The sequence below is a fragment of the Halyomorpha halys genome, unplaced genomic scaffold (assembly GCF_000696795.3).
Source record: "Halyomorpha halys isolate HHAL.00 unplaced genomic scaffold, Hhal_1.1 Scaffold522.1, whole genome shotgun sequence".
Taxonomy (NCBI): Eukaryota; Metazoa; Arthropoda; class Insecta; order Hemiptera; family Pentatomidae; genus Halyomorpha; species Halyomorpha halys.
Window position 1 is genome coordinate 137,374 of NW_027107635.1, and position 27,708 is coordinate 165,081.

General features: G+C 28.6%; 2 protein-coding genes across 4 annotated transcripts in view; one reads left to right on the top strand and one right to left on the bottom strand.

Moving 5' to 3' along the window:
• The window catches only part of LOC106683859 (MAPK regulated corepressor interacting protein 2), a 5,399-nt gene extending 1,448 nt beyond the window's left edge, over nucleotides 1-3,951 (bottom strand). Inside the window, exons 1-3 of the mRNA XM_014425575.2 lie at nucleotides 3,811-3,951; nucleotides 3,445-3,554; nucleotides 3,319-3,363 (exon numbers count right to left, since the gene is read on the bottom strand). Of these exons, the coding sequence (XP_014281061.1) occupies nucleotides 3,319-3,363; nucleotides 3,445-3,553 (154 nt within the window). The 5' untranslated portion in view covers nucleotide 3,554; nucleotides 3,811-3,951. The remainder of the gene's footprint in view (nucleotides 1-3,318; nucleotides 3,364-3,444; nucleotides 3,555-3,810) is intronic.
• A 903-nt stretch (nucleotides 3,952-4,854) lies between these two features.
• LOC106683844 (uncharacterized) lies at nucleotides 4,855-27,436 on the top strand. 3 transcript variants are annotated; one of them, XM_067046004.1, is made up of 12 exons: nucleotides 4,911-4,957; nucleotides 17,375-17,486; nucleotides 18,634-18,737; nucleotides 19,208-19,279; nucleotides 19,357-19,473; nucleotides 20,106-20,202; nucleotides 22,064-22,290; nucleotides 23,021-23,247; nucleotides 23,862-24,021; nucleotides 24,131-24,300; nucleotides 25,629-25,740; nucleotides 25,847-27,436. In XM_067046004.1, the coding sequence occupies exons 2-12, from the start codon at nucleotides 17,396-17,398 to the stop codon at nucleotides 26,240-26,242; spliced, it is 1,773 nt and encodes a 590-aa protein (XP_066902105.1). In that variant the 5' UTR covers nucleotides 4,911-4,957; nucleotides 17,375-17,395; the 3' UTR covers nucleotides 26,243-27,436. The 3 variants fall into 3 exon arrangements, with proteins under 3 accessions (XP_024215994.1, XP_066902105.1, XP_066902106.1); XM_067046005.1 differs by having other exon boundaries at nucleotides 25,629-25,759; nucleotides 25,847-26,017; XM_024360226.2 differs by lacking the exon at nucleotides 17,375-17,486 and having other exon boundaries at nucleotides 4,855-4,957.
• The last annotated feature ends 272 nt before the right edge of the window (nucleotides 27,437-27,708 follow it).

Consider the following 27,708-nt stretch of genomic DNA (forward strand, 5'->3'; position numbering starts at 1 on the left):
TATATATTTGGTCTGTTCATCTTATTCATTTGGACAGCCCTGATGAAGCCCTACAAAGTGGGGCGAAACGTTGGAAAATAAAATAGTTGTAAACTATTTTCGTTTCACTTGTGACCGCAACCCTGACCATCTTCCTATATATCAATTTTTACGGTCAACTACATATACATATATATAATTTGTTTTAAGTTTTTGTTTTGAGATGATATTCCTGTAAGATTTTTTTTTAAATTTCATCTAAGCCAGTCTTAATTACTTGAGTCCAAAAGTCATCAGAATACATTACAAACGTGTTTAATAGTTGTGCCATCCTAAATGCATGAGTTACTATTATTACTATTATTGCCTTCCTCGATAATAATATTAAGTTTTTTAATAAGAACTGTATCGATCATCTCACATTCTGTCCATAATTTCTTATCAACAGTTATCATGTAACTTCTTCACTAATCATGAGTGGTGATTCTAAAGATGCACACCAAGGAAAGAAACAAAAATGTAACAAATCACTGAGTGGAAATTACACTTCTCCCCCTTCAAAACATGGATTTATACTAAAACAGGCATTCTTAGAAAAATTATTGTTCTAGTTTTCAAGGCTTTTTTTAAGGATTCCAGGACTTTTTCATTAAAACAGATTATTGTTCGATATATCATCAAAATGGATCATTTTAGCCAATCAGTCATTATAACTATGGATGTTAAATACATTGCTAGATCTCTGAAAATCAAGGGTCCATAAATATTCATTACATTGTCATATCCAAGGCAGTTATAAATGAAATCTAGTGTAAGTAAATTACTGATGTGAGGGAATTAGATAGTTTGGGAGGGAATGACATCAACACTGTGGGAATTACTTCATTAAATTAGCAATTGATTAGGAGGATAAGTACTTATTTCAACCGAAACTGAGGTATTTAACTTTACTAAAGAAAATACTTTCCCTTACTATATATTTCATACATAGGTAAGTGAAAGTAAAAAATAAAGAATATAATGATATGAAAATAATAGAATACTTCCTGAATCAAGATACTACAAAAAAATTCAAATTCTCCTTTGGACACACTGAGAGAATTATATTTTGAGACTTTAAACTTTTCATAAAGCATAATACAAAGAGTTTAAATAACAAATAAAAAGGGACAAGCAAAAGTTATTTAAATAAACTAATCTTTGTCTGAATTAACAGGTTTGATAAAATACAAAATAATTTCATTTGTGGCTTCTTGTGTTTGGCTGAAATCTAATGTGGTTACAGCGGTGAAGTATGCACCAAATGCCCATAAACTGTGCTCAGTCATGATCAAAATTCACTTATCGAACCTGTTCATTTTTCTTCCCTATATTTTCTTGATTTAAAAATTGCATGCCTGACTAGTTAAAAGTGTGGCAAAATCTGCCCTAGACATATAACAGAAATTGAAACACTCTAAAAAATTACAAGGAAGAGTGTAAAAAACAGAGGTTTCTTTTATTCTCAATGCTTGTCTTTCACTGTCATTGAAATTAAATAGTATAGCTGGTTAACTTTATTAGCCATAATCTACTTAATTTATTAATGAGGTGTAGATAGTTGACCGTAGATTAATAAGTGGAGAAGATTGTCGGGGGGAGGGGGAGGAGGAGAGGGTGCGGTCCGAAAATAAAACAGAAGAAAAGTGGAAAATGTTTAAACTAAGCATACTACAGAACTTGACAGGATGTTCTCTAGAAAAAAGGGCATAGCCAAATAATTAAAATTATTTAAATTAAATATACGGATCAAATTTAACAATATATAAATACAATCAAATACATTTTTCTAGTGAACCTGAAATGAAAACAGTTTTTTCAGCAAAGTTATAAATTTTTTTGAATGTAGTGTTTCTCAAAACAATAATATATACTCTTCTCCCAAAGAAGTCCTAAATTATTTTTATAATTGATAAAAGGTAAAATGTCACATTATATTCATAAAATTGAAATTTCTAGAACAATTTTTGGCCTTTAAAAATGGGCATATATTTTAGATTTACTATATTATTCTCTTATCAGACTTGATATAAGACAACTCTCCAAAAAGTCGAAGCTACACATTATAATAAACCAACTATTGGCATGCCGGATTCGAGACTATGAGATTACCTGATGAAACTAAACGTTCAAATAAGCTTACAATACATTGAACTGCTATAGATTCCCAAATCTATAAAGATAACAAAATATTTTACAAATTGTGATTGTGATACAAATTAAGTCTTGGAATAGGTGCCTGCTTCTTGATAATAGATTGTATTATTAGTCATTACAGTCATCACTATTCCACAGCCTAATTTATTTCTTGATAGCCAAGTTACACTACTCTCCTTACATAATAATTATAAAAAATACCACTTTCACCAAAATGTATGATTGAAAAAAGAAAACACATTAAAAATGAAATTTAATCAGTTTTACTTTGAAAAAAGATCTTACCACGATTTAAAGAAGATGTATGTATGGTATAAATGTAAAGAAATGAAATACTTAATAAGTGTACTAAGTACTTTATTAATAAATAATAAAAATGGAGATAACATTTAAAATGCTATCTCCTTAAAAATCTTGAATTATTTAAATTTCAATTTTTACTTCAACATTGGCGTGGCTGCCAAGAATCGAATACTGTACTGCCACAGGCAGTATCCTGCTGTTGACTAAGGGAAAATCGAAGAATATTCAAAATTAAAGACCTCAGGTCCAAGAGTCATTTTATATGTCTTAGTTTTTTTATAGAATACACAAAACCTCTACTTTTTGAAATTTTTGGAAGATAAGCAATCTCTATCTGAATCCATATATGTGTGTCCGTCCATATATGTATAGAGTGTATGTGTGTGTTACTAAATATCTATTTTTTTTCTTAATGAATGTACTATTTTTAAAAAATCTAAAGATATTTAATATAAATAATCATAACTTAAATATTCTGTATTTAGTACAATTAAATAAAAATCAAGTATCATATTACAGCACAAAAAAAATAGGAACAAAGAACTATTTTCATCTATGAGCTAATAGATAACTATAAATATTTCTAATACAATATTTATTTTATTTAACTTGGTATAAATATTATATTTGCACCAATATTAAACGAAATAATTTGTTTTTTGAAATAATCTTAAATATGATTATTCTCATAACATGTATTCATAATTTCTTCCGATCGAAAAAAAAAATACTCATTCACTCATTTTATTGCCAGTATATGGCATAATGTGAAGTAATAATCAAATCATAATTATTGACAATAGATCTTATCTCTAAAGGAAGTAAGAACCAATGACTCACCCTGAGCGTTACCTTTTTGGTACTCTTGACAAACTTTATTCCACGCTATAAAACAAAATATGAATCATTAAAAGAGTATAAGATTAAGGTTTATTTTTATTCATAAGTGACACTGAAATAACTTACAATCAAGTATGAATTTTATAAGTTCTTCATGTTGAGGAACGGGTGGTAATGATTGATTATCTTTCATTCTCATATTTGTTTGCATCCTTTTGCCATTGCTAGTACTCATTCTAGAATAATATAATATAAGATCAATGGAAGTACAACACATTCTGGTATATATAATCTATATGATATTCTAGTATATTACAATGATATATTAACGGAAGATATGAAGTTTATTTAAAATGTTTCTTAGGATTTCAATAATGACAAGAATAAGTTTAACGAAACCCAAAAACGTAATAAATAGTAAAAATTAATATTCCATACCTATCAAACAAAATTTTATTAACAACTTGTAAATTTTAATAACAATACATTTACCTTCTAGGTATCTTAAAACACGGCTAATGCTTCAAAAATTCTAAGTAAGTTGACACTATCAAGAAATAGTCAGTTATAAGAACATATCTAAACTTCAATCAAATATATTGCCATAACGGGTATCCCGTCAAGGGTCAGGTCAGCTGTAACTCCCTTATTATGTCGACTATGGTTCTGAATACAACTTCAAAGATAGAGCAAGTGTCGATTCCAGTTAGTTTAAAATTCCACCAATAGATGGCATTACAAGTGTCATTTATTGTTTAATTTGATTTTAAAATATAAGGAAAGTCTATTACCTCCATTGTATATTAGCAACAATTCTGTCATCTAATAATTATCTAATCCATAATCAATGAAATAACTAATATTATATATGCTTTTTCTTTCCAGTTGAAGTAGGTTATCCAAATGAAATCGAACTATTTCATTAAAAAAGTATGATTGAATACAAATATCCAACAGAAGCCTGAATAGTATAATAATAAATATAAAATGTACCCAATGAACCAAATACTACTTTCTTGGCGCCTTTCTTTTGTAGTAGTACAGTAAAATAGTTCATAGATAGCGTTAACAATCATAATGTAAGGAATAAATATTCGTACATGGGAGTGACTTCCACATTTTGCTCAAAATATTTACAAACAGAAATAACAGTGCTGCCACTACTTATACAAAAATTTCCCTCGTTGCACGCATATAGTACGTGACCAATTGTGCATATTATTATATTATTAGAAAATCATTCTCAACTTTTACTACTTTCTAAAAATTTCTCTATTAAAACCTATCAAATATTAAAATATCAGAATTATAAAATATTTTGCAAATGTATTGTAAATATTGATCAGGACACAGTTATATGATTATTTCACAAATATTATTGAATAGGTTTATATATCGAATATGTTTGGTTATCATTATTAATTTTAAGACAGAATTATAATTTAAAAACCTACTGTATAGTAAGTATAACACTTCTGTAAAACATTGAATTTGTGTTTATCGAATTTTTGGAGCCAAATATATTGGAGTTGTTTGTTTGTATCTACCGGCAACGAAATCACAATATATAATCATCAATACAATTTATTTATTTAAGAACTAGGAGTTATCGAGTTTAAAAAGAAGCATTAAAAATAAGGTACTGTCATAAATAGAAATAAAATAATGCTATATGGTACTATATTAATAAAGATATTGTTATAATGTAGCGTTGTTAATTATGCTTTTCTTAGTATTTTAGAAGGTTTATTCTATCAAAATTAATAAAAAATAAAAATAAAAGAGAGTGAAAAGACAAGGAATACAAGTGAAAATTTTGTAAATAAGAGTTTTTAAAATTATTTGCCTCTGACTATATTGTTCTCTTAAGTATTGTTTTGGAAAAACATTGCATAACTATAGATACTTTAAAAAAAAAAATAAGTTTACATTTACTTTTTTACCTAGGTATGGCTAGATATATATCCCATAAATTGGATATAAACAATAACGTATTTTTATCCATATTAGCATTTGTTTCTTAAAAGTAATTTAACAGTCAATTAGTTCATCAAGGTCATTTTCCATTAATAAATGATGATAAATAATAATTTGCAGTTCTCGATAAAGAGCATAAATCATATTTTATTAATGAAACAACAGTCATATTATCTCTATGTTACTAGTTATAGCTTCTAAGAAATGTAGATTTCTTTAAGATAATTGCTTGACAGTCATCAGTTATGAAATATTCTAAATTTATTGATTTACTTTGCCACAAACCTAGTATCATCTAGAAAAATATCAGAGATTTGTTAGCTGATGACATTGAAGTATTATAAGAATAAGTGAAGTTTAACATAAAGTTAATCACCATAATCTTTTTTTTTTATTTTTGCACTTTTTTTACTTTAATAAGCTTTGTTGGTTCTATATTGTGATTTCCCTAAACCCTACATATACATAAGTTTTTTATTTCCTAAATATTATGCATACAATAAATAATGCTTTGCTCTGAGATACATTCTATACAACTCATTTTATTACATATCAACTTTGTTTTATATTTTTGTAAAAAATTAATGGAAAATACAAAGCAATTTAAATAAAATACTGAGTGTTTAAAATATAATACTGATCATTTATTGATGATATTTACAATAATATATTTATGGTCTTATGTTTATACCTACAAGTTGTTTTTGTATAATTTCCTATTTCGGATAATAACGGGTTGAAAGTATTAGAGTAAAATTGAAATAAATTATGTGTCAATTTGTATATGTATTCATATGTGATGTCTATAATTAGTTCTGAGATCCTACATTTTATTAGTATTTCTTTGCTTTCATGCAGCATTATATTTGTTATCAAAGTGTATCTAGAGTAATTGTATGATATGTCCTTCAATAATTGATTTTTCTATCCATTTTATAGATATGTTTCATGTACAAAAACTTCAAAATTAATTGAAACAAAACAAAACAAGAACAAAAAGTTTAATTGATTATTTTTTGATTATAGATGCATAATATTTTTCTCAGTTATAAATCCCACTATTTATTTGGGTATAATAAGCTTGTTATATTTAAGAATAAAGAGTTCATGATTAACAGTGTTGATACACATGCCCTGTTCATTTGTGGATTATTTTCTGAGGCATTAGAAACAAAGTCTTCATATAAAAAAAACAAAATAAAAACCCATGTCGAGACCAACATCAATCAAACTAATTATTTTAATAGCTTACAAAATATTTTTTACAGATTTTTATATATAATGTGTATTATTTGTAAGCAATAAAGAATTTTTAGTACTAATATTTACTTATCAACTTTGATAATCAACATTGCTTTTAAAAATTAAATTATTTATACTGGAATGAAGAAATAAGAAGTGGAGTTAAATAGGAGCTATGTTGGTCTTGAGATAGAACTCTTAACCTTTTTTTTTTTGATATGGTAAGACAACTGTTCATCACGGTCTGAGATTTTATTTCTGGTGGATAGTTATTAGAGCTATGATAGTTGTGGAAAACCAGTTTATTAGGGTATTCCTTTTCAGAGTGGTCCTGTACCATTGCCTCAGTATCCTCCCAAATTATTGCCTTTAATTTGTTGTGGACTCATGTAATCCTCACCTGTAAATTTATTAGCAGTCCTGCCATTTTGTCACTTCTCATTAAAAGAGGTTAAGAGATAAAACTTCCACTAAGACCTTTACTAATCCATGTGAGGTTGACTTATGCATAAGTGATATAAACATATATGCTGTAGGAAACCTAGCATTTGGACTTTTTGCCAAAAATTCCAACTTGAATCAACTGTATTTCATAACCTATTTTATCACAGAATAGATTTGATGGGGGCACTGACTGACCTTGGTAAAGATTTGAATAAATATCTGAAACATTCAGAATAATTCTTAGTTATCTAAAGTTTGAAATTCTTTATTCTTTCTGTCAGCTTATACCATAAATATTCAAAGGGGCTTACTTTTCAACTACATAAGAAACTCTCAAGATTAGATTTCTAATAATATGATATAATCGGATTTCAACTTTTTTTTTTAACTTGCTTGTCTAATTACATTAACTAATGAAATATTTTTGAAAATAATTAAATATATTTTGCTAAATTTCATTATCTTACTGAAGAGCAATCGAGGATCTACTAAAGTAAATAAATGATACATTTGTTTAGAAATTTGTTAATATGTATTTGTCACCCCTATCCTGTAGCCAGGTCTGTGCATATTTCTTTATTTAATACTAGAAAGTACTACTTCATGTAGAACTGAGTTCTTTGAAATTATTTTATTTTTTAGTTCATTATTATTATTTTTTACCATTTCTAAACGAAGGTTTACGAATCAGTCACCTCTCAGACTTTTCGGGTGGGTACCTTCAGGTTATCAAGGTACAGTTCCGTTAAGTAATAGTGGTTTCCTGTCTTTTTGGAGGAACAGAAGTAAATAATTACCTACACAAACATCCATAGCCAAGAGAACAAGGCAAGGGGGGACCCTAAATAGTAAATACTTTGAGGTTCCCAATGGGAAAGGTATTGGGATGAAAAAAGTATCAAGAAGACATACTAATTGTTACAAAGGCCGTATATTTAACTTTTTTTCCCGATAAGTTCGATTATTTAATGTTTTTTTAAAACATTCTCTGTCATTTCCAAAATGTTTAAGTTAAAGATAACTTGAGACCTCGAAGAGGCCTTTGCCGTCTATAAGCGGCCATAAACTACTAATCGCTTAATCCCGCCCCTATCCATAGCTCTACCCAGTTAGTATATAAAGTATTAAGTAAAATTTTGTTGCTTGTAAGTTATATAGATATAACATAATGATATTTTTAGACATAAAATTAATAAAAATATTAATTTCATTGGTACCGGTAAACGTCAAAGCGTTAAAAATGTTACCTTGAGAAAGACACAAAACAATATTTGGTAATATTGATAAAGGGATATAATAATTCGTGAGGCTGTTCAGAACGATGCTCACGGAAGTCACGAAAGGGGGAGATTAGCCTCAGCTTTTAAAAGCTGACATGAACAGTACCATGCAGCTGTAAAAGAAACAAAATTGCTTACTTGATTGCGGAGAATCCGATCATTAAGGCTAATAATATCCAATAATACTAGCCTTGGAGTAATTTTGGTTATTATTTTAAGAGTAATTTTTTATTTGCCTTGTCGATTTGTTGCTGTGAGATGCAATGATTATGCTCATAAACACGGGATTCGTATAAGATTAATTGTATTTCTGAAACACGAATTCCTAAATATAAGAAACGATTTAATTAATTCTAAACTATTTACATGCTATCTAACAGTATTTCTAACCAAGTTAATAAGCCATAAAGCTGGAATTACTACGATCTGAATCAATTGCTTTGTACGATATAAAATATGGGTAACACCGAAGAGAAATGTTTTCCTGAATAATAAAGGAGGTGTATATAATATAATAAATCGTAATGCATAAAGACCCTTGTAGCTGAACGAGTTGAGGCGTCATCTTAGCAGACTCATGTCTACATCAGTCATGTCATGTCTGATTTACTTATATTTTGTGGCGGTCACACGAAATGAAATTCGATCCTCCTACTTTGGTTTAAATAGGTTGGTTACCTATTCCTCCTTCTCGAAATATGTCAGAAATAACCATGTAGATCGGTGGTATTTCGATAATAGTCTGATCGAAGAATTTTCACCACTTTTCAGTATGAAAATATTCGATCAAAATTTTGTTGTTGTTTTTTGGGAGTTCTGTTTGTCCTTCTAAGAGTTCGAAATATTATCTCAATTATAAATAATGTGTTAAAGTTGAATGAAAAGGGGTTATAGGGTATCAAGTTACATCAATCGTGAAATAATTTTGTATTGGGGCTAATGTAGGCCATTAAGACCAATAATCAAGCCATTATTTTGAAAATTTACTTCATCGCTTCTGATGAAAATTACATTAATAATATTCACCATTTTATTTTTAAAAATTGGCTGATTGGAAGTGTCATTTGCCTGTATATTCGTTCATTTATGAAAACATAAAGCATTTCGCAATCATTATACCAAAGCCTACAAAAATTGAATAGCCCATCTGCTGTTTTTCTTCAAGGATATGAAATTGTTTACAGTTTATCTCAGAATTGTTGGATCTTAACGTTACCATCCACCTTTGGTTTCAAAATTTGGCCGATCCGACGATTCTTACGGCTGTACCAGAAGCAGGGAGGGGGACGTACCCTACTCTTCTTCAAAGAAGAAGTGGAGGGATACCAAAAAGGGGAGGTCAGTGATTGGCCTCGCCACCATAGCAAACTAAACTTACAAACGAGAGCCGGTGATTGGCTTTTACTCCTCTGCCACGCCCTGGGGTTAAGCGAAAGGCCGCCCTTTTTGGGTCCCCTGAAGGGCGGGAGAGTAGTGTAGGTGACGACCAAACATATGGATTTGCTATTACTGCAAATTTTCAGCATTTTTATTTCTCCTATTTATATGTTTGAAATTCATTTTTAATTATTATTAATTTTCTACTTTATTATTTAAAATTTTTTTGTTACATCTTTTAGTGACGAAACTATTAAAAACCTTTCACCAACCGATTGATTATTGATTGGGCTTTATTGATAGGCTGTTTGTCATTTTTGTTCTTTTGATTATTGTATTTTATCGCTCACGGCCTGGACTGTTTTTCAGATCCCTCGATTCTCTCACGAATCTGTAATAAAAATATAAAAGGAAGACTGCTGGCTTTCTTAATCAATTCATCCTAAACTCATTAAAGTGTGGAGTCTAAAGAAATTCAAATATGTAAAATAAGTTATTAATGCACAATCAATCAATACGCATATCAGTCAATTTATAATATCAGTCTTTTAATTTTTTATTGAAATTGTGAATATTTGTTACATTAATTGAAAACTTAAATAAAAAAGTATTACCAACGATTTTTTTCTACTTTCTGAATGTTGTAACGTTCATTAGCAGTTTGCGGCAGTGATTGATTTCTTACTGCGTCAAACATGACAGATTTAGAACGAAAAATAAATTGTGTGACGGTCTCTGGATGGAGAAAGCCTCTGTGCTCTGTAATGAGCGTTCTTGATTATTTACTTCTTAATTTCGTTGTTGAAATTTATAAAATTAATTAATTCAAATGTCTTTAATATTATTACTTCTTCAACTACTTATGAAAAAAAAATAGTTAAGTGCTGAAGTCATATTTTCCAAACCCCACATAACGCACTATCCGGTGTAACCTTACTTGGATTTATTTAAAAATCTTACTCTATTTCTGAAGAGTTTTATACTTGTCCAAAACCAATGAAATACTTCATGAATTTTGGGGTATGTAGAGTTTATTGCGGAAACGTGACAAGATTTCGAAAAAAAAAATGGAATACCTACTTATAAATGTATCCAATATCCCTTGGATAGCGGTATCTCTAAAAGGACTAAGTTTCATCTCCCTGTTCTATCAGGAAGAACTCTTTTACAGATTCATTAGTAATATTTGGATCTTAATTTTTTATTGTTTTATTTTACTCCTTGCCAAGATATTGTAAAAACCAAGGATATATGTATATTTTCAAATGTACATACTTGAATACTTCGTTCCTGAACTCAGCTCAAATCATATCGTAATTATCATATTCAGCTTTTACAATATTTAAAATTGACATGAACAGTAGGACCATTTAGTCAATTAATGCTTGTAGAAAAATCAGAAAGAAAAACTTTATATAAATTTCGGCGGTCCCGAGAAATGAATCTTGACACTCCTCCCACCATGGTTAGTATGTAGTGGCGGCAACTCAGTCTTCGAAACAAGTTTCATTTTAATGATCAGTTTAATCTTCCCTGGTAGAAGATAGAATTGCTTCTATTAAGCAATTCAAAGTAAATCATAATACTATTTATTTTTAACTAATAATTATTAATTCTGGATAAATTACTTTCTCTGAATCATTCCTCATTATTTTTTATCTTATTTCAAAATTTTGATAGACCATAAAATAAAAAAACTCCATAAACACTTCAAATTTTACCGATTAAAAAGATTTTTTTCCCATATAAAGATACTATAACTATGTTTCATCTGATATCTGGCTAGCCATGCTCTAGGAAATTAAAATATGAAAAAGGCAGAGCAAAATTATTCCAGACATTACATGAATATACAAAGAAAATATAACATTAACACTTCTGATTTTTTTGTCTGAAGTTAACATTCTATCGAATTTATTTATTTATATATTTAAGTGTTTTGACCACTAGGGTCATTTACACTGAATTTACAAAGTTAGTACATTACTATTGACATATTTACAATGTTACAAAGTGAGAAAGGATTCTATCGAATTAATGAGCGATGCGAATTCTGAATAAAGAAGTTATGTAATTTATATCATAATATATTATTATGATATAACAATAATATATCACTATTATTATAATTTACTACTACTGTTTTATATACTATAACTACTAATATTTTTACCAACTAAATTGTTACTATTAATGTATTGTATACAATATAACCATAATTCCTGTTCATTATTACATGGTTTTAAGTTGAAATAATTTGATGAAATGTTTTATTTTTAAATAACTAGAGGTTAATAAATTATTTATAAGTCATAATGACTTGTTTACATTGTATTTGATAATACCGTTCATTAGGAAGAAAATTACGGAAAATTGTTTTTGCTAAGAAATCTCCCATCCAAACACTTATTTTTAATTTAGCTTTTGTAACTAAAAATATTCCTGACTCATTATTGAATGTTAAAAAATATATATATTTACTATTCTTTAATATATAAGGGGCAAGTATTATGGACTAAATTTTCATGATCATGAGATATTGATTAAATCAGGGAAATGAGGGACAGCCGGGGGGGAGGGGGAGGGTATGAACGTTGATGGAACGAGCCTATGAACGTTTGAACAAATTCTTCCGGCTTACGTCAAATATCAATTTAACCACTAAAGCCCTCCCAACGGAATAACAAAATACTAAGGATATTATAATTAAAATATAATTATTATATTTTGTTATATAATAATGTCTCTTCATTTATACAAAAATAAAATCTGATCCACCGTTTCAGATCGTGGTCGCCGGGAGCTCTCTCCCAATTCCGTCTTTAAACTAGGGATCCACAGACCCCTCTAATTAATGTGATCGATAAATTAAAACTAAAAAAAAAAAATGAACTGACAAGAAACATAGCGTCAAGAAAAATTGATCAGCTTATCATTTATATTTACAGAAACCGATATAAATGATAAAATGAAGTAAAATAAGTAATTCATGATATTCAGACAAAAAATCTTTAAACTTATTTCTAGTTTACAAAAATTAAAATTTTTTTTTCAAAGTTTTTCATCTCTCAAATATTAAATAAATAATGATTTAAACTAGTATATTGTTTAGTGTGAAATTTTTAACTTAGTGCAGTAAAGTTTCAGTATTGTAGTGAACTTATAGGTTGGTAATTAATAATTTTTTTTTTCTTTTGTTATGCTATAAATGGGATAATTCGGCCCTGAGTAGTTACTATAGAAGCTGATTTTGCGTCCCTTTTATTTTAAATATATTATTAATTGTATATTTAACTTAAAATACCAAAAGTTTGTATTATATCTTATTTTTTAAAAGATTTTCACCATATTATGTAAAAAATTACAATTGAGGTTTTTACAAAACGACTTTTGAGTTGTCATTATTTAAGCCGGGAATCATTATATAATTCATTTTTCAATTAATTTATATTAGGCACAAGAAAACATTTCGTTACTACTTTTAAAACTTCAAAATCGAAGTTTCATTGCAAACGGATTGATAAATCAAGTTGCAGCATAATGGAAAGAAAGACATGTCCTATAAAAATATATTCCCTTATTTTTATTTTAAAATACTGAAAATTTAGTAAGATCAATTTTTCAATGTGGGTATAAAAACACGGTGCATTACTTCAAAAATAGAATCCGCCTTCTCAAGAAATGATAAAAATTCTTTCAAAATAAAGTTCTTAAATTTTAAATTTTACACATTTTATAATAAAAAATAACTTACTAGTTTTAGTTTTAGTTTAAAAATTACTTATCTATTCAAGTTAAAAGAAACAGTCAAAGTTTATTATAATGTACAGGTTTTACATAGCAAAAAAATAGGTGTAAACAGTGTAAAATACTTACGTACTTAATAGTGGTTCTTGTAAAGACAATGTTCCTGTAAAACGTTTGATTCATAGTAAGTTTTTTATTTTTTAAATGTTATCCGGTTCTGAATCTTATTTAGTTATATAACTACGCGAAGCCAAATATAAATTCACAGATTCTGATGTATGAATCACAGTAATAGATTTATTAATTGTTACTTAATGTACTGTTAAATCTACGAAAAAGAAGTCAAAACTTTAATTTATTCACTTTTCAGTTTAAAAAAAAATTGAGCTAGTTTTAGGGTTTATTTTATAAAATAATGGCTATAAATCAAATTTTTGTATTGAAAAAAAAAATGTATTTTACTTTTAAAAATTTTCATTTTCATCAGCTTGAAGCAAAAATAAATTAAGCAAAGTCTTTCAGAGTTATTTATTTACCGAGAAAAAAGTCATGTTAAGAATGAAATTTCTGAATTTTCCATTTCGAAAATATTTCCTATTTTTAACTGAGCTATATTCAAACTCGAACCATTCCTTACCGAAGTTCGAGCTTCCACTGAGAAGGGGGTTGGTAGGAGGGGTTCCAGAGAACGGTAGTGGCTCTCCAACCCTCTATCGGGAATTACGCCCCTACAACATGCCTCCGAAACGAGTAAGTTTTCTATGATTTAAACAATTATAACAAAAAAATAAATAATTGAGAAATTAATTCATCGAATAGCAATAATACCAGACTCATGTTTCTTATCTGAGGTATGAAAAAGAAATCTTTTTACATCATAAACATAATTTTAAGAAATCAGTGTATTTGATAAGAAATCAATAACAAAAAAATATAAGTATCGATAAGAGGTAATCAAATATGAAATGTCAAAAATTAACAAACGTAATTTTTCTTTATTAAAATTGTTTTATAGGTGAAATAATTATATTGGTTTGGACTTGGGTTGAAAGACCTGCGACATTTTAAGAATTTTAATGTAAAGATGTGAATTTTTAAACTATAATTAAAATTATATGTTATATTTAGAGGTATTTTATTTATAATAGATTTGATTTTTATAATTAATGTTCAAAATTACTTTAAATTTAAACTGTATATCAACAGATTAACCTTGATAATTGCCTGGCTGTCCGAAACGTTGTTTGTATGTAATAAATTAATAACAATATTGAGACTAAAGGATCTACTTAATTATTATTAATATTTTTTTCTTCGTGTTTGCTTGGCCTAAACAAAATATCTTTGCTAAAATATTGCGATGTTAAATTAACCTCTTCTAAATATAAATAATAAATAATTGCAGAAATTTGTGATAAAAAAAAACAAAAAAACTTTAACTGTCAATAATCTTATTTAAAATGAATTGAAATTAATGAGACTAATTTATTCAGAAGTATCGGCTTTTATGTGATTTTGTAATCTATTAATTTTAATGTTTCGGAGTGTAAAATATGGTTAGTTTTCGAAAATAGAAATAACAAATTTATTTATTCAAAATATTTTAAATTTATTTAATTTCTGTCTAAGAGTTTAAGTCATCTATAAAATAAAAAAAAATGCAATTGATACATGAATACATATTACTTATATTTGAGTATATCTATTGTTTATAACTATTTAAAATAATTAGTAAGCTTATTTAAATAATCCTAAATATTTAATGAATCTATCACCCTACAAAAATTTTTAAAAAAATATTCCAAAAAAAATTTGAGTTTATCCTTTCATTATTTTGTTCTGTTAATGGGCTTGATTTTTCTTTAGTAATAAACACATTTATTCTTCCTTAGTTTCGTGTAACCTTGAAAGAGTCCTAGAGAAGGCCTAGCGTGACTATTTCAGATTTATAGGAAAACTTATTTTTGCTAATATAACTTATATGAATGTTATAGGCTTTTATATGAATGTTTATTTATAATTTTGTATACATGTATGGGTTTGTTAAATAGGAACCCTAAATGCTCAATATACTTCATAATTTTAAAACAACCATTAGAATTTACATTAATAACAATCGGAGGGTTTTCGTGGTCATTAAATTACTTTTTATATATTTTCTATTTAAAAGTTGTCTTACTTATTCAATTGTAAAAGGTATTTGTTGTCTAGGAGAGATTTTCGTGATGCAGCCTAGATTTATAGAGCTCCGTTTTTCTTATCGCATTACAGCAATGCCCTAAGCCTACAGGTTTGTTTTATGAATGCGGGCATCCCATCATTTAAAGAAAGGTTGTGTTTTGTCGATACTTTTATTTTTTAAATTATAGTTCTTCAGAAATGTATTAATTTTAATACAAATACGTCGACATTAACGCAGACAGTAACAGCTAGAAAACTTCAATTTCTAAACAGATATTTTATTTTTTTACTTGTTATTGTCATTTACTACAAATGGTAATAATAATGAAAGAGGAGAAAGTCTTCAATAGTTCCGTCCACTGTTAATAAAAAAACGAATATATATTTTTTCCAGATAATTTCCATTTTATAAATCCAAGCTGTTTTTCAATTCAAAAGGCCAAACAATTTTAGTTTGGGTAAAAAAAGGTTATACATGATAATAAGGTTTTAACCACCCTCACCTCTCTCTCTATTCCTCTATCTTCCTTCCCCTCTCCCACCCTTTATTTCCTCCTATGTTGTTAAATAAATATTAACTGACCTGGGAATTGAACCCAAAAAAATGTCGTTTTGTAGTTAATTTAATTGGCTATAATCGTCCAGGAGACTACTTTTTGAGTCACTTTATTTATTTATTTTTTTTTTTAACCACAAATATTAGAAAACCCAGCCTTATTGTACATATACAGTATTAAAAGAACCACCATTAATAATTTCAGCTTTATAAGCATTGCGAAATATGGAAGACTGTGTGCGAGGAGGGAGGTTTTTTTTTTTAAATGATATGAATTTTTTTTTTAAATATCTTTATTGAAATCTACAACTGTATATTACATAATACATTCAGTGCCCATTGGTAGTACTCTAATGACATTTTACATTAGCTGGTCTCGTGGCCATCTCTTTTTCTGCCGCCTCGGAGAATTGTCGGAGAGGTTTGAAAATGATATGAAATGAAAAATAGTTTATTATTCAGAGAATATGTCCCTTTAGAACAATTACAAAGGTAATTTTAAAATTACATATATTGGCTAAAAAACAGTGTGGCCACACTTAACTATAACTTTTTTTAAAATTGTATATAAATAATTTCAAATACAAAGAAGAAAAGAGATAATTAATTAAAAATTTAACTTACTAAATACATTAAAAACAAAACAAACAGGTAGTTACGAAATATCTGTACTATTATAATATTGGATTTTATTGGTGAAGAAAAAGGTTGTTAAACTGAAGGGTTTTAAACAAGGGAAGGGTTGGTACATGATGTATGTTAGAGGGAATAGAGTTCCAGAGATATGCAGCTCGAGTAAAAAATGATTTATCAAACATATTATAAAAATGAAATATTTAGGAGGTTCATCAGTGGATCTCCTCAAACCTCTTCTGCGTTCATTAAACATTGGACGCGAGAATATCCCAAACAATAGTTCTAAAGAGTGAAAATCCCCTCAGAACAACAGAATATTGCTTAACAAATTCATTTAAGAAACTATTGTCTCCACAGAGACAGTTCTTGGCTCAAATTGTTACTAAATTAGTCAACTTTGGAAATTTCTTTGTTGGGTTGAGGTAGAGGTGTACCTACGGTCATGAAAAAGTAAGTTTTTCTTTTCCTTACCGCATGTAAATAATTAATTTAACTATATAAAATTAACAAATATTAATTATGATTTTTTATATTGTACTAGAATGTTCCTCACAATAGGATTTAATGATTTTCAATGATTTTCGGTAAAATAATTAAACCAATTCGTTGCCAACAGGCAAATTTAGCGTCTAGGAAAATGGCTAAGAAAGGTGGGCAGGCTTCGCTTCAGCTAGAAATAAATAATGATGACGAATGGCAGTCTATTTTGAAAAAGGTTGGACTTGTAGGTAAGGTAAGGCAGAAAGCATATACTAGCACTGCAATTTATAGGCACAATGCAACAGTAACTTTTATATGTCAGATCACCAATGACTTGATTTATAATTATAAAATAATAAAGATAATTAGGGGATTTTTTATTTTATTCGTTTAAAATATTTTAAGAATTATTTGTGCATGTTATTCTTTTTTTTTTTTAATCTACTAGTTACTTGTGTAGTAAACTAGATCAGCACGTGTTTTTCTTTTAGTCTCCAAAAGTACAATGTATATTAAAACAACTGTGAATAAATACACTACCTTATTGAAAAATACATATTTGGGTTTCTTAGGTCATTAAGTCTAATGACATGATTTAAAGAAAAAACGAATCAAAAAATTTAGGGTTTCGTGCAGTCATTTTTTCTATTTTTAAGTTCATTAATTACCTCATACTGTAGTAAACAACCTTTACCAAAGTATAAGGCACTTGAAAACTTAAAAAAATTGTCAGTATGAAATTCTAACTTTTGAAATTCCATTTTTTTTATTTGTGTTTTTGGACTTAAACAAATATAAAAAAAAAAATAAAAAGTATTACTTAAATTTTTCTCTCTCCGTAAGAAATATAAATCCAGTTTTAATTTTATCTTATGTTCATTTTAAATTATTTTAAGCGAAAGATCTCAGTGATTTTCGTTTTAATTATGGAATAATGTGTTCTTTTAATTTCGTTCCATTATTTTTAAAAACTGTATGTATTTGTATTAACTCTCTCTTATAAACTATTGATGGGAAATAAATCTTAACTTCTTTTTCGGCCGTTCGATCGGAAAGGAGCATGCAAAAAGAAGGAGAAGTAGGCTTAGTAGATGTGCAAACTTTTTTTTATACATGCAAGTAGATCCCAAACAAGTTTGTCTTGGTTTAATGTTCTTTCATGTGTACCTAGTAGCTGTATTAAAAATGTCTATTTATTCTGGACTTGAGAAATTAAGATGTGCTTAGCTTTAAGGATAAAACAGCAATGTAGGATTGTACCTATATAGAAGTAAACTAAAACAGAAACTCACTCAGGGTTTCCATTTAATTTCTACCTATTCACTCATTCCCAAAGCTTTTTTCTATACCAAATAATATAATTGGTTAATATTTAACTAATCGATTCTTTTACAGTGGTCGATGTCTACGCAGAGTGGTGCGGACCATGTGTCGCCATGATGAGCACACTGAAGAAAATCAAACTGGAAATCGGAAACGAAAGCCTTCATTTCGCCTTGGTTCGTAAGAAATTATAGATAAAACTGTTTGGATGTTGCGTTGAAGAGAACGCCTGACTTAAATTAAGGCGGGACAGAATCACGCAATGGCTTAAGTCGAATAGTAGATGCTTAGCACTTTAAAATGTCTTTTAAACACGCATACTAAATTATTACTATCTTTGTGACATCAAATAAAAAATTAAATTATATTTATTGAGAGTTGGCATTGCGTGCGTTCCGTAAAAGAAAATAATGTCTAACCGTATACAGGATTTAATAATTTTTATTATTAAACATACCTAGATATTTACTAAAAGTTGAAAAATGTTTTCTGTATCTATTCATTTATAAATTGGTTAGCTATCGATGGTTGGTTTATCAAACTTTATAGTCCTTCAGGGGTAATGATAATGTACATTTCTCCACACAGTTTACAATTACACCGTCATTCAATGTTTAAATAGTCTGAAAAAAAAAAAATGTTTCAGGCAAATGCAGATAAAATTGCTGCTTTGGAAAGATTTAGAGGAAGGTGTGAGCCAACTTGGGTCTTCATTGCTGTATGTAATTTCTAGCCTGGAATAATGATTATATTTTAATCATCGAATCTCTAAAAAATGAATATTCCTAATTTTAGACTGGACAGCTGCTGAAAGTGATGTTTGGTTGCAATGCTCCTCTAATAGTAAATACGATTAAGGAAGAGTTTGAATACGAACTAGGATGCATTGAAGGAACCAAAACACGAATCATTGTAAGTAGTAATCATCATTATGTTATGAACTTTCATAATTCCTTTTCTATTTTATTTATTTTCTTTCGGAAAAGAAACAAGAACTGGATGGACTGGAGTAGTGTTTCCCAACCTTAGTTTGCCACAAGCGTATGTTAGAAGTGTCGCAAGATAATGCCTTTGTTAAAAAATAAATTAAAACAACGAACATTCAGTGTACTAAAGCATTTACTTTGCTCTGTTTTATCCTCTTTTCCTACATATTCAACCACTCCAAGAAAAATTGTGCCATTTTTTTAACTCGCTGGATTGGGGTAATAGTATCCCATGAATGCATTTTGTGGATTCATCCTCAGTTCCAAGACAATAATTTTTACACCCTTTTCTTCCACATTTTAATGGTTCTAATCCGAATTAAATAATGAAAAGAGCTTTTAAAATTACATTGATTCTTTCTGATTTATTTTTTTTAAACAACCTCCATCCAAACAACCCACAATTCTGTGGGATTTTTCAGAATATGATGTTCTGATTGTACTAAATATTCTAGAGATACCGAAATATCAAGTCGACAATTTGGGAAACACTGATCTAGATTGCAACTAAAGTGAAATATTTCATATATACTTGTAATATTTAAATTTCCTATTCAGAGACCGTTCGAAGAGCTCACTCCGGAGGAAATAGAAAAAAATAATATTATTGAAGAAAAAAGGAGGAAAGAAGAGGAAATAAAGCAAAAAGAGATTGGTATGTGAATATGTTGTTTAACTTTAACTTAAAAGGGGAAAAAATAAGTCCCTGTACACTATCGCCACCACTTGTAATCATGTGAATATACTTAGTTTTAAAGAAACCAAAAAATAACTCTGGGATTTACTTTTTAACCTTCTCATTGCGTGTAAATTATTAAATTATTTAATAAGTTATTTAAAAAGTTATAAAGTATTTAATCATTAAAATCAATTTTTTTCTTATAAGCCATAAATATGTGTTTATAGACTATTCTAAAACTAAAAAAATGTTTGCTGTCCACGATATTTAAATGATTGGAATCGGGTCAGAAATATCATTTATATAGATGATACAAATATTATTCTTTCTACTTCTTGTGTGTTTTTTCTGGCACTTTGTTAATGTCTAGGCGATTAATTAACTTTTTGAAGTTTTCATAAAATTATAAACGAGTGAATATCCCTTCAAGGATCATTAATCTTAAAGTTTGAGATATTTTTGCAAATCGTAGAAGCTTCCAGATGGCCTTACGTGTATTTTGATGGAAGGATGGTTAGATTAGGTTTGTTATCTCGTGTCCAAACGGATATTATGCTGACGTACATTTAAGACTGTGCATTTAACTTGTTTTAATGCATATAATTATTATATCTTCCCGAGGAATTGAAAAAAAATTCGTGGAGAACAATCAACAAAGTACTAACCAATTAAAGGGTCCTGCACACGAGAACAGACAGTAGTCAGTAGAACAGTACTGTCAGTTGCACTAGCCAGTAATGGTCACTTATTTGGATCACGTGGCATTTTAGCAGCCACTACTGGCTCACCAACAGGTATTAGTGCCCATCTGAGTACTTGAATTTATTGATGGAGTAACAACTTTTGCGATTTCAAATATTTCCTTTCATTGCGAAATGTGTTAAAACTCTGAAAAAGCAAAGATAGAACCATTTTTTTATTTGTTTTTTGTTTAATTGCCTCTTTTATGGTCCACATAACCATTGGTCGTGACGACTCCTAAAGTATATGTGTGGATTTCTGTACTTAGTTTATTTACTTTAAATCTTAATAAAAATAATAATCATATGCCGTGTTTTTTGTCTTTTTATGTTTTATTTTACATTAAATTAAAAATGTCGTTAAATTACATCACACTCATTTTCAAATTCTCTTGGATTACAGAGGGTCTCCTTCGGCGTTTCCGAAGTTTTGAAGATAGGTCTCTTAATGCATACCTTTTTGAATCTAGTTTATACTTCTTGAATAATGGCAACTGGATCGAGTGAAAGTCTACTGTCTACCACTTCCCGCAGCAACTCCTGTCCCTGCTTTCTTTTTGCCGATCCCTCTAAAATAGGAAAATATAAACATGAATTAATAAATTGCACTTTGAAAGTGAAAAATAAATCAAAATGAATACAACCTTTTTCTACGGTTGGTACTAGATAGTATCCAATGAAATACTTATCTGAGGTTTGATGTGTCCATTTTGTGTGAACTAAACTTGAATATTTGGAGGTGAGGGGCATCCGCCTGTCCCTGCTGGTTGCAAGTCGATTTTTTGTATTGCTTGTGACGATAACTCCGAGAGGCAATATTGTCTACAAACATAGAGAATTATTTTATATAAACATATTGATATTACAAAAAAGATCTAGTCTATTGACAGGTATGGTGGTGATACAAGTGTGTCTTTCTCTGATTCTCTGTTCTAATACATGAAAAATATTTCTCCCTAACGGTTGGCCAACATAAATCCAAAATTGCTATAAAAATAATTTTCAGGAATACGATTCCTAGGTTACAATAGTTTATACAAAACAATATAAAGGTTTAAATTATAAATCAAATTTAATATTACAATTAATTTTTGCAGAAGAACAGTGGGTAGAAATACGCCAGCGTTATTATGAGCGCATTGCTCGTGCAACTATGAAACAGTCACTTGTAGTATTTTTCCCTCACACCTGTCAGGAAACGGAAGAAGGATCTAAAAAAAGAGTTTGTCCTGCTGCTTACAAATTAATGGCAATATACGATACCATTGAAATGGGCATCAAAGATCAACTGGACTTTCAGCTCACGAAAGAAACAATACCTAAAGTAAGGCATAAATATATCTATAATTTTTCTTATTAAATATCAGAGAACAGTCTTAACTCAAGGGAGATTTTTTGTTAAAAACAATTTCGTTAGTATTTTGTATCTTAAAAACAATGAAATTATCAATTTGGGGTAATTTTGATTAGAATTTTTTTTTGGTATAATTATGGAATCAAGATGATCAGAGTGAGACTTAAAAAAGTAGCTCAAATAGAACAATTTGTTTTTAAGTACCAACGTTTTGCTCTAATATTTAGGGTTCCCATCTAACAAGTAAACAAATGATGTATGAAATTTGGCCAATAAATAATTCTTTTACTATTTGAACTACTTGTGCTTTCCCTGGACCATTTTCCTCCATTAATTTCGTTTGGTTGATAAATAATTTCCTAATGAGGATATAACTATCATAAAGTATCAATGTGTGGAACAACATATGAAGCATACTCATTTTGCACTATTTTTTCCCACTCCTATTTTATGTAGTGATAGTATCTGTACTGATCATCATGGATTCTTAATTATTAATAAATTTTAAACAAAATTTATTAAATTAAGTGGTAAAAAAACTATTAATAAAAAGTTCTTAGAATTTAAAGTAGTCCCTTTTTAATCCATGTCTGACTACTCATTATCAACATTTTTTTAACAAAAAATCAAATTGAGAACTGTAAAATTAATTATGTGTGTTCAAATAATTATTATACTGATAATCAAAGGTGTGTTTTAGATTTTTTACAATTGTGGAACAGAATTTCCTGAAACACTGTTGAAGAGCTTAGAGCAGCAGCCTTGTATTGTTAGCCTCATCCAAGAATATGATGCAAAAGATGACAATAACAGGCCAATTTATAACAAGAAAACCCACTCACTTGATTATCTTGATGCCGTTGAAAAAAAGCTTGCTTCTTTGGTATATGGAGAAACGATGGACCCCCTCTTACCAGATCCTGAGTCGTAAGTATCGTATATTTATTTTCAGTAAAGAAAGGTTTAATTAGGAATTATGTAACCTAATTTTGAAGAATTTATATAGAGAGGAAAAGTAATCTGGTGATTTGAAATCATGAAACATATTTCTATTTGGCCCTGAAAACCATTTTATTTTTATTTTTTTTTTTTTTTTTAAATTCATCAAAATATGATAGAGTAAATACACTTGGTTACCCACAAACCTTATATACATTTATTCCATTATTATTAATGATGCCTTTGTATAAAAGACAACGAATATATTTATTTACTTGCACAATTGAGCTATTGAATACAAAAATGGTGTAGGTCAAATCTGGAGTATCGTCATATTTAAAACTTCAAGAGAAGTTCTGTAAAGTGTTTAGACAGGAATAAAAGTTTTTTTTCTGTAAAAACTAGTTAGTCATAAGCACATCCATTTTGAGTAATTAACTAAATGTTTTTATGAAAATTAATTTTGATGAAGACAGAATTATTTATACCACTTTTGCTCTCAACATCTTAGTTGATTACAGTAATCATTAAAATTTATTATCACTGCAAATAATCATTGCTCTGGTCTATTCCTTCCGTTTGAATCTATATTCATGTGTTAGAATATGTGCTGAGTATATGTTTACAACACAAAATGGAGAAAAAGTTCCACCACTTTGGACACCAAAGGAACATCTTTCAAAGGCTGCAGCAATGGATGTTTGTTTTCCATATGTCATTAATGAAGTTGGTATCAAAATAGAATCACTTCCACAACCTTCGGTGAGTATTTTTTAATTCATGGCTTAGATGTAATTTGCTTGAGTTTTGACATGAATGAATTCATAGAACATCATTTTTCTAATAGTAGCTTTACATCTTTGTATTACAGTTTATAATGATATTTGAAGCTAAAAATGCTAAAGAAGTTCTTGATGCCGCAGAGCCATATGCCCCGCATATAATGCATATTGCTTTCTTTGATTCAATTGAGCCTCAAACAGCTAAAAAAGTTTGTCAAACCATACATGAATTGGAAAAACTTCCAGAAAGTAAAATTGAGTAAGTAAGGCAAGTTTAGACAATCGCATAAAAATATGATGCAATAAAAGTTTCTTTGAACCGTGATAATCAGAAGTTAATTTTATCAAATTAATTCAAAGTTTGATGGAAAAAATTTTTAACATTTAATTTATTTTTCAGATGAATTACATTCTTATAATTATAAATTCTACTTATTCATCAAATTTTGCTGAAACAAGCTTATCAATATTGACTTCAAACAAATTCAAAGTACGACTATTAAATCATATGAGGCGAATTCTGACAACATAAACATAAAATAATTTCATACTGTTACTTGTTAAGTAACTCAATGGGGGCTACTTTGGCCCAATTATTGGAAATGTCAATGTCATATCCAAATAAATATCTTTATTTTGCTAATTCTAAGTATTTTTTACAAATACAATTTTTACTTAATAATGTTTTACACTATTGGAATACCATAAACATAATTTAATTTTTTTTAAAATTAATTGTGTGTTGGGACTACTGGGTTTAACTGAAACCTCATTTACCTAACCTCAGCTGGAAACTAATCGTTCCTGAAGGATGCTTAACCTTCAGGAACGATTAGTTTCCAGCTCCTCATTGTCACAGCTCGAAATTACCATGTTACTCTGAGCTGTTAAAGAGGCAATAATTATCACATTCTTCTTCTGAAATGAATGTACCTATAAAAAAAAAAGATCTTTTTTCATTTTCATGAATTGACCCTTAACTTTTTGTTTCTTTTCCAAACCCCATCATTGGTTGTTTTCCTTTATTTTTTTCCCATTCTTCTATCTCTTTTCATCTTATCTTTTGGTTTTACTGATACAAAAAAATATCCATAATCTATATTTCCAGATACAGGTGACATTTCGCATAAAAATATAATTGTGGATTGATAGTTTTATGGGCAACTTGTTCCCACCATTTTACACTTAAGGGATAAGTTAGTTTCAAATTTAGGTGAAAAATGTGACTACAAGGCACTTCATAATTCAGAAAAATTAAATACTTTTGGTTAATCATTTATTTATGTAACTGATTAAGAAAACAACATATTCTTGTTTATGTTCGAATGACCCTTGTACATAATTAGGTAGTGAATTTTAAGAGTTTTGTGATTCATTTTTGTCAATCATTACTTATTCTCCAGGAAGGATGTTAACTGTTTTAGTGTGCATTTATTTTTCGTTTTAGTTTGACATGTCAAATAAAACATTTAACAAAAATCCAATCAGTTTCCTTAAAGACAGGGAATAGAACAGCTACCTGAATTTCATTTATTTATTTTGATTGGTAATTAAATTTAATTTAAACCTCTTTTTTTTTTTTTTTAGAGAAACAAAAATGGTAGTAGCACTAGATAAATCTAACAGTGACCCAATGTTAGTTTTGGCCCAACTAGCACCAATCTATATATCTGGAGATATCCGGGAAGGAATGAAAGAAGTAAGAAGCTTAACAAAATGTATCATAGAAATCATAATTTAAACAAATAAATTAATTGTTATACACCAGATCAATGAAATTTTCATAAGAAAATTTTATATTACAGGTGGAATTATTTTTCCCACCCACAATTGAAGAAAATATCGAACCGGACCCATGGGGACCACCTCCTGCAGAAAAATTAGTTGAAGAATATTTAACAGATGATTATGGAAACCAGTACAAAGAAGAATATGTAGATGATGAATCAGGTGAAGCTAAACTAATGAAAAGAATTTATTTCATGGCAGATGGAACACCTGTTGATATTTTAATAGACTTTGATGGTGAAATTCCTGAAGAATTAATACCATCAACAAATGAAGAAGAAGGTGAAGTCTCCGAAATTATATTGGGCCAAAATGAAAGTGAAAAACTTGAGGAAGACAGTGAAAGTCAGGTATCTTTAACTGCTGGTCCAAGTTGTGAGGATAAATCGAAAGAATCAACTATTGAGAGCTAGTGATTCTTTGTCGAGAGACCCAAATATATTGAGCACCTAATTAAGAATACGAAGATAATTACTTAAAGATCATTTAAGTACATTATGTTATATTGTGTTGGAACCTATGAAATATCAGTTCCATACAACAAATAAACTGAGTGTAATGAAAGAAAAGCAAACTATAATGATATTATTTGTATTTAAAATAACTTCAATTAACTTTAATTTCTCCCTTTATTTCTTGTTCGAACAAAATTTTTGGCTTTCAAACAATAAATTTGTGAAGCAAAATTTTACCTTCTTTTCATCTAGGAATATTTCGTTAGTTGAAAATCCACTAAGCAATTTGGAAAAATGGCTCTCAGTTGAAGACAAGTCAAGTGAATATTGGGAATGTTATATGTCATTCCCAATATTCACTTGACTTGACTTCAATTTTCAGATTAAATAATATATTTAAAGTCAATTGACAGGTCTTACGTAAAGTGAGCTGAAAACTAAAGTTCCACCACCTTTACAATATGCACCTGACTTCTATGCAATTGATCATTTTTCCAGAGCGCTAGATGAATTTTTAAAAAACAAAATGTTCCAAAAATAAAAAATAAATTAATTATTTGAGTTTACGGATCCATACACAAACATTTCTTCAAACTAAGGATAAAAACTTGTAAAGCACGGGGGAAAATGTGAAGCTAATATAAGTTACTTTAAATTAAAATATTACCATTACAGTTTGTTTTTATTCCATTTGCTTTGTATTGTTTTGATATGTTCCAATCCAATAATTAAAAAAGACTAATAAAAAAGTTGTTCTTTATTGGATTAACCAGCATTGTGACCAAACTATGCAGGTCATGTTGAATGCTATATTAAAACTATAAAACAAAAAACAGAAATAATGATATTGGTAATTAATGAAGAGATAGTTATTATTTTTAAATATTTGTGTTGATAATTTAATATTTTTTTAGAATTATAATTCACCTACACTGAAGTCAGATAAAGCAATTTTCTTCATATAACATCACAGACAGCCATAATCTATTACTTGAAATAATAATAATAATAGTAAATTATAATGTACCAGATCAGCTTTGGCTTAACTAGCCTGTGTCCTGTAGTTTTTACTTTAAATTTTATCATTATGGAGCTAATTTTTTTTTTTTTTATCCAAATTTACTTTCAATATAATTTTTGTTATGTTTTTAGGCTTGGTTAATTTATATTCCAAAATATAAATTATTATCAAATGTTTTATCATTTTTATCCAACCTCATGATGCAAGGTAACAATAAACAAACTGACAGCCAGACTGCCTGCCATTGGGACAGAAAGAGGGACATAATTGCTTCTAAACTTTAGTTTGAAAATCAATGTTATGTTAAACAAATTTAAAATCCAAAAACTTTTTCAGATTTGCCACTCCTTATTTACTTCAAGTTATAGACCAAACTAAATTGTGAACAGACTGATCACAACAG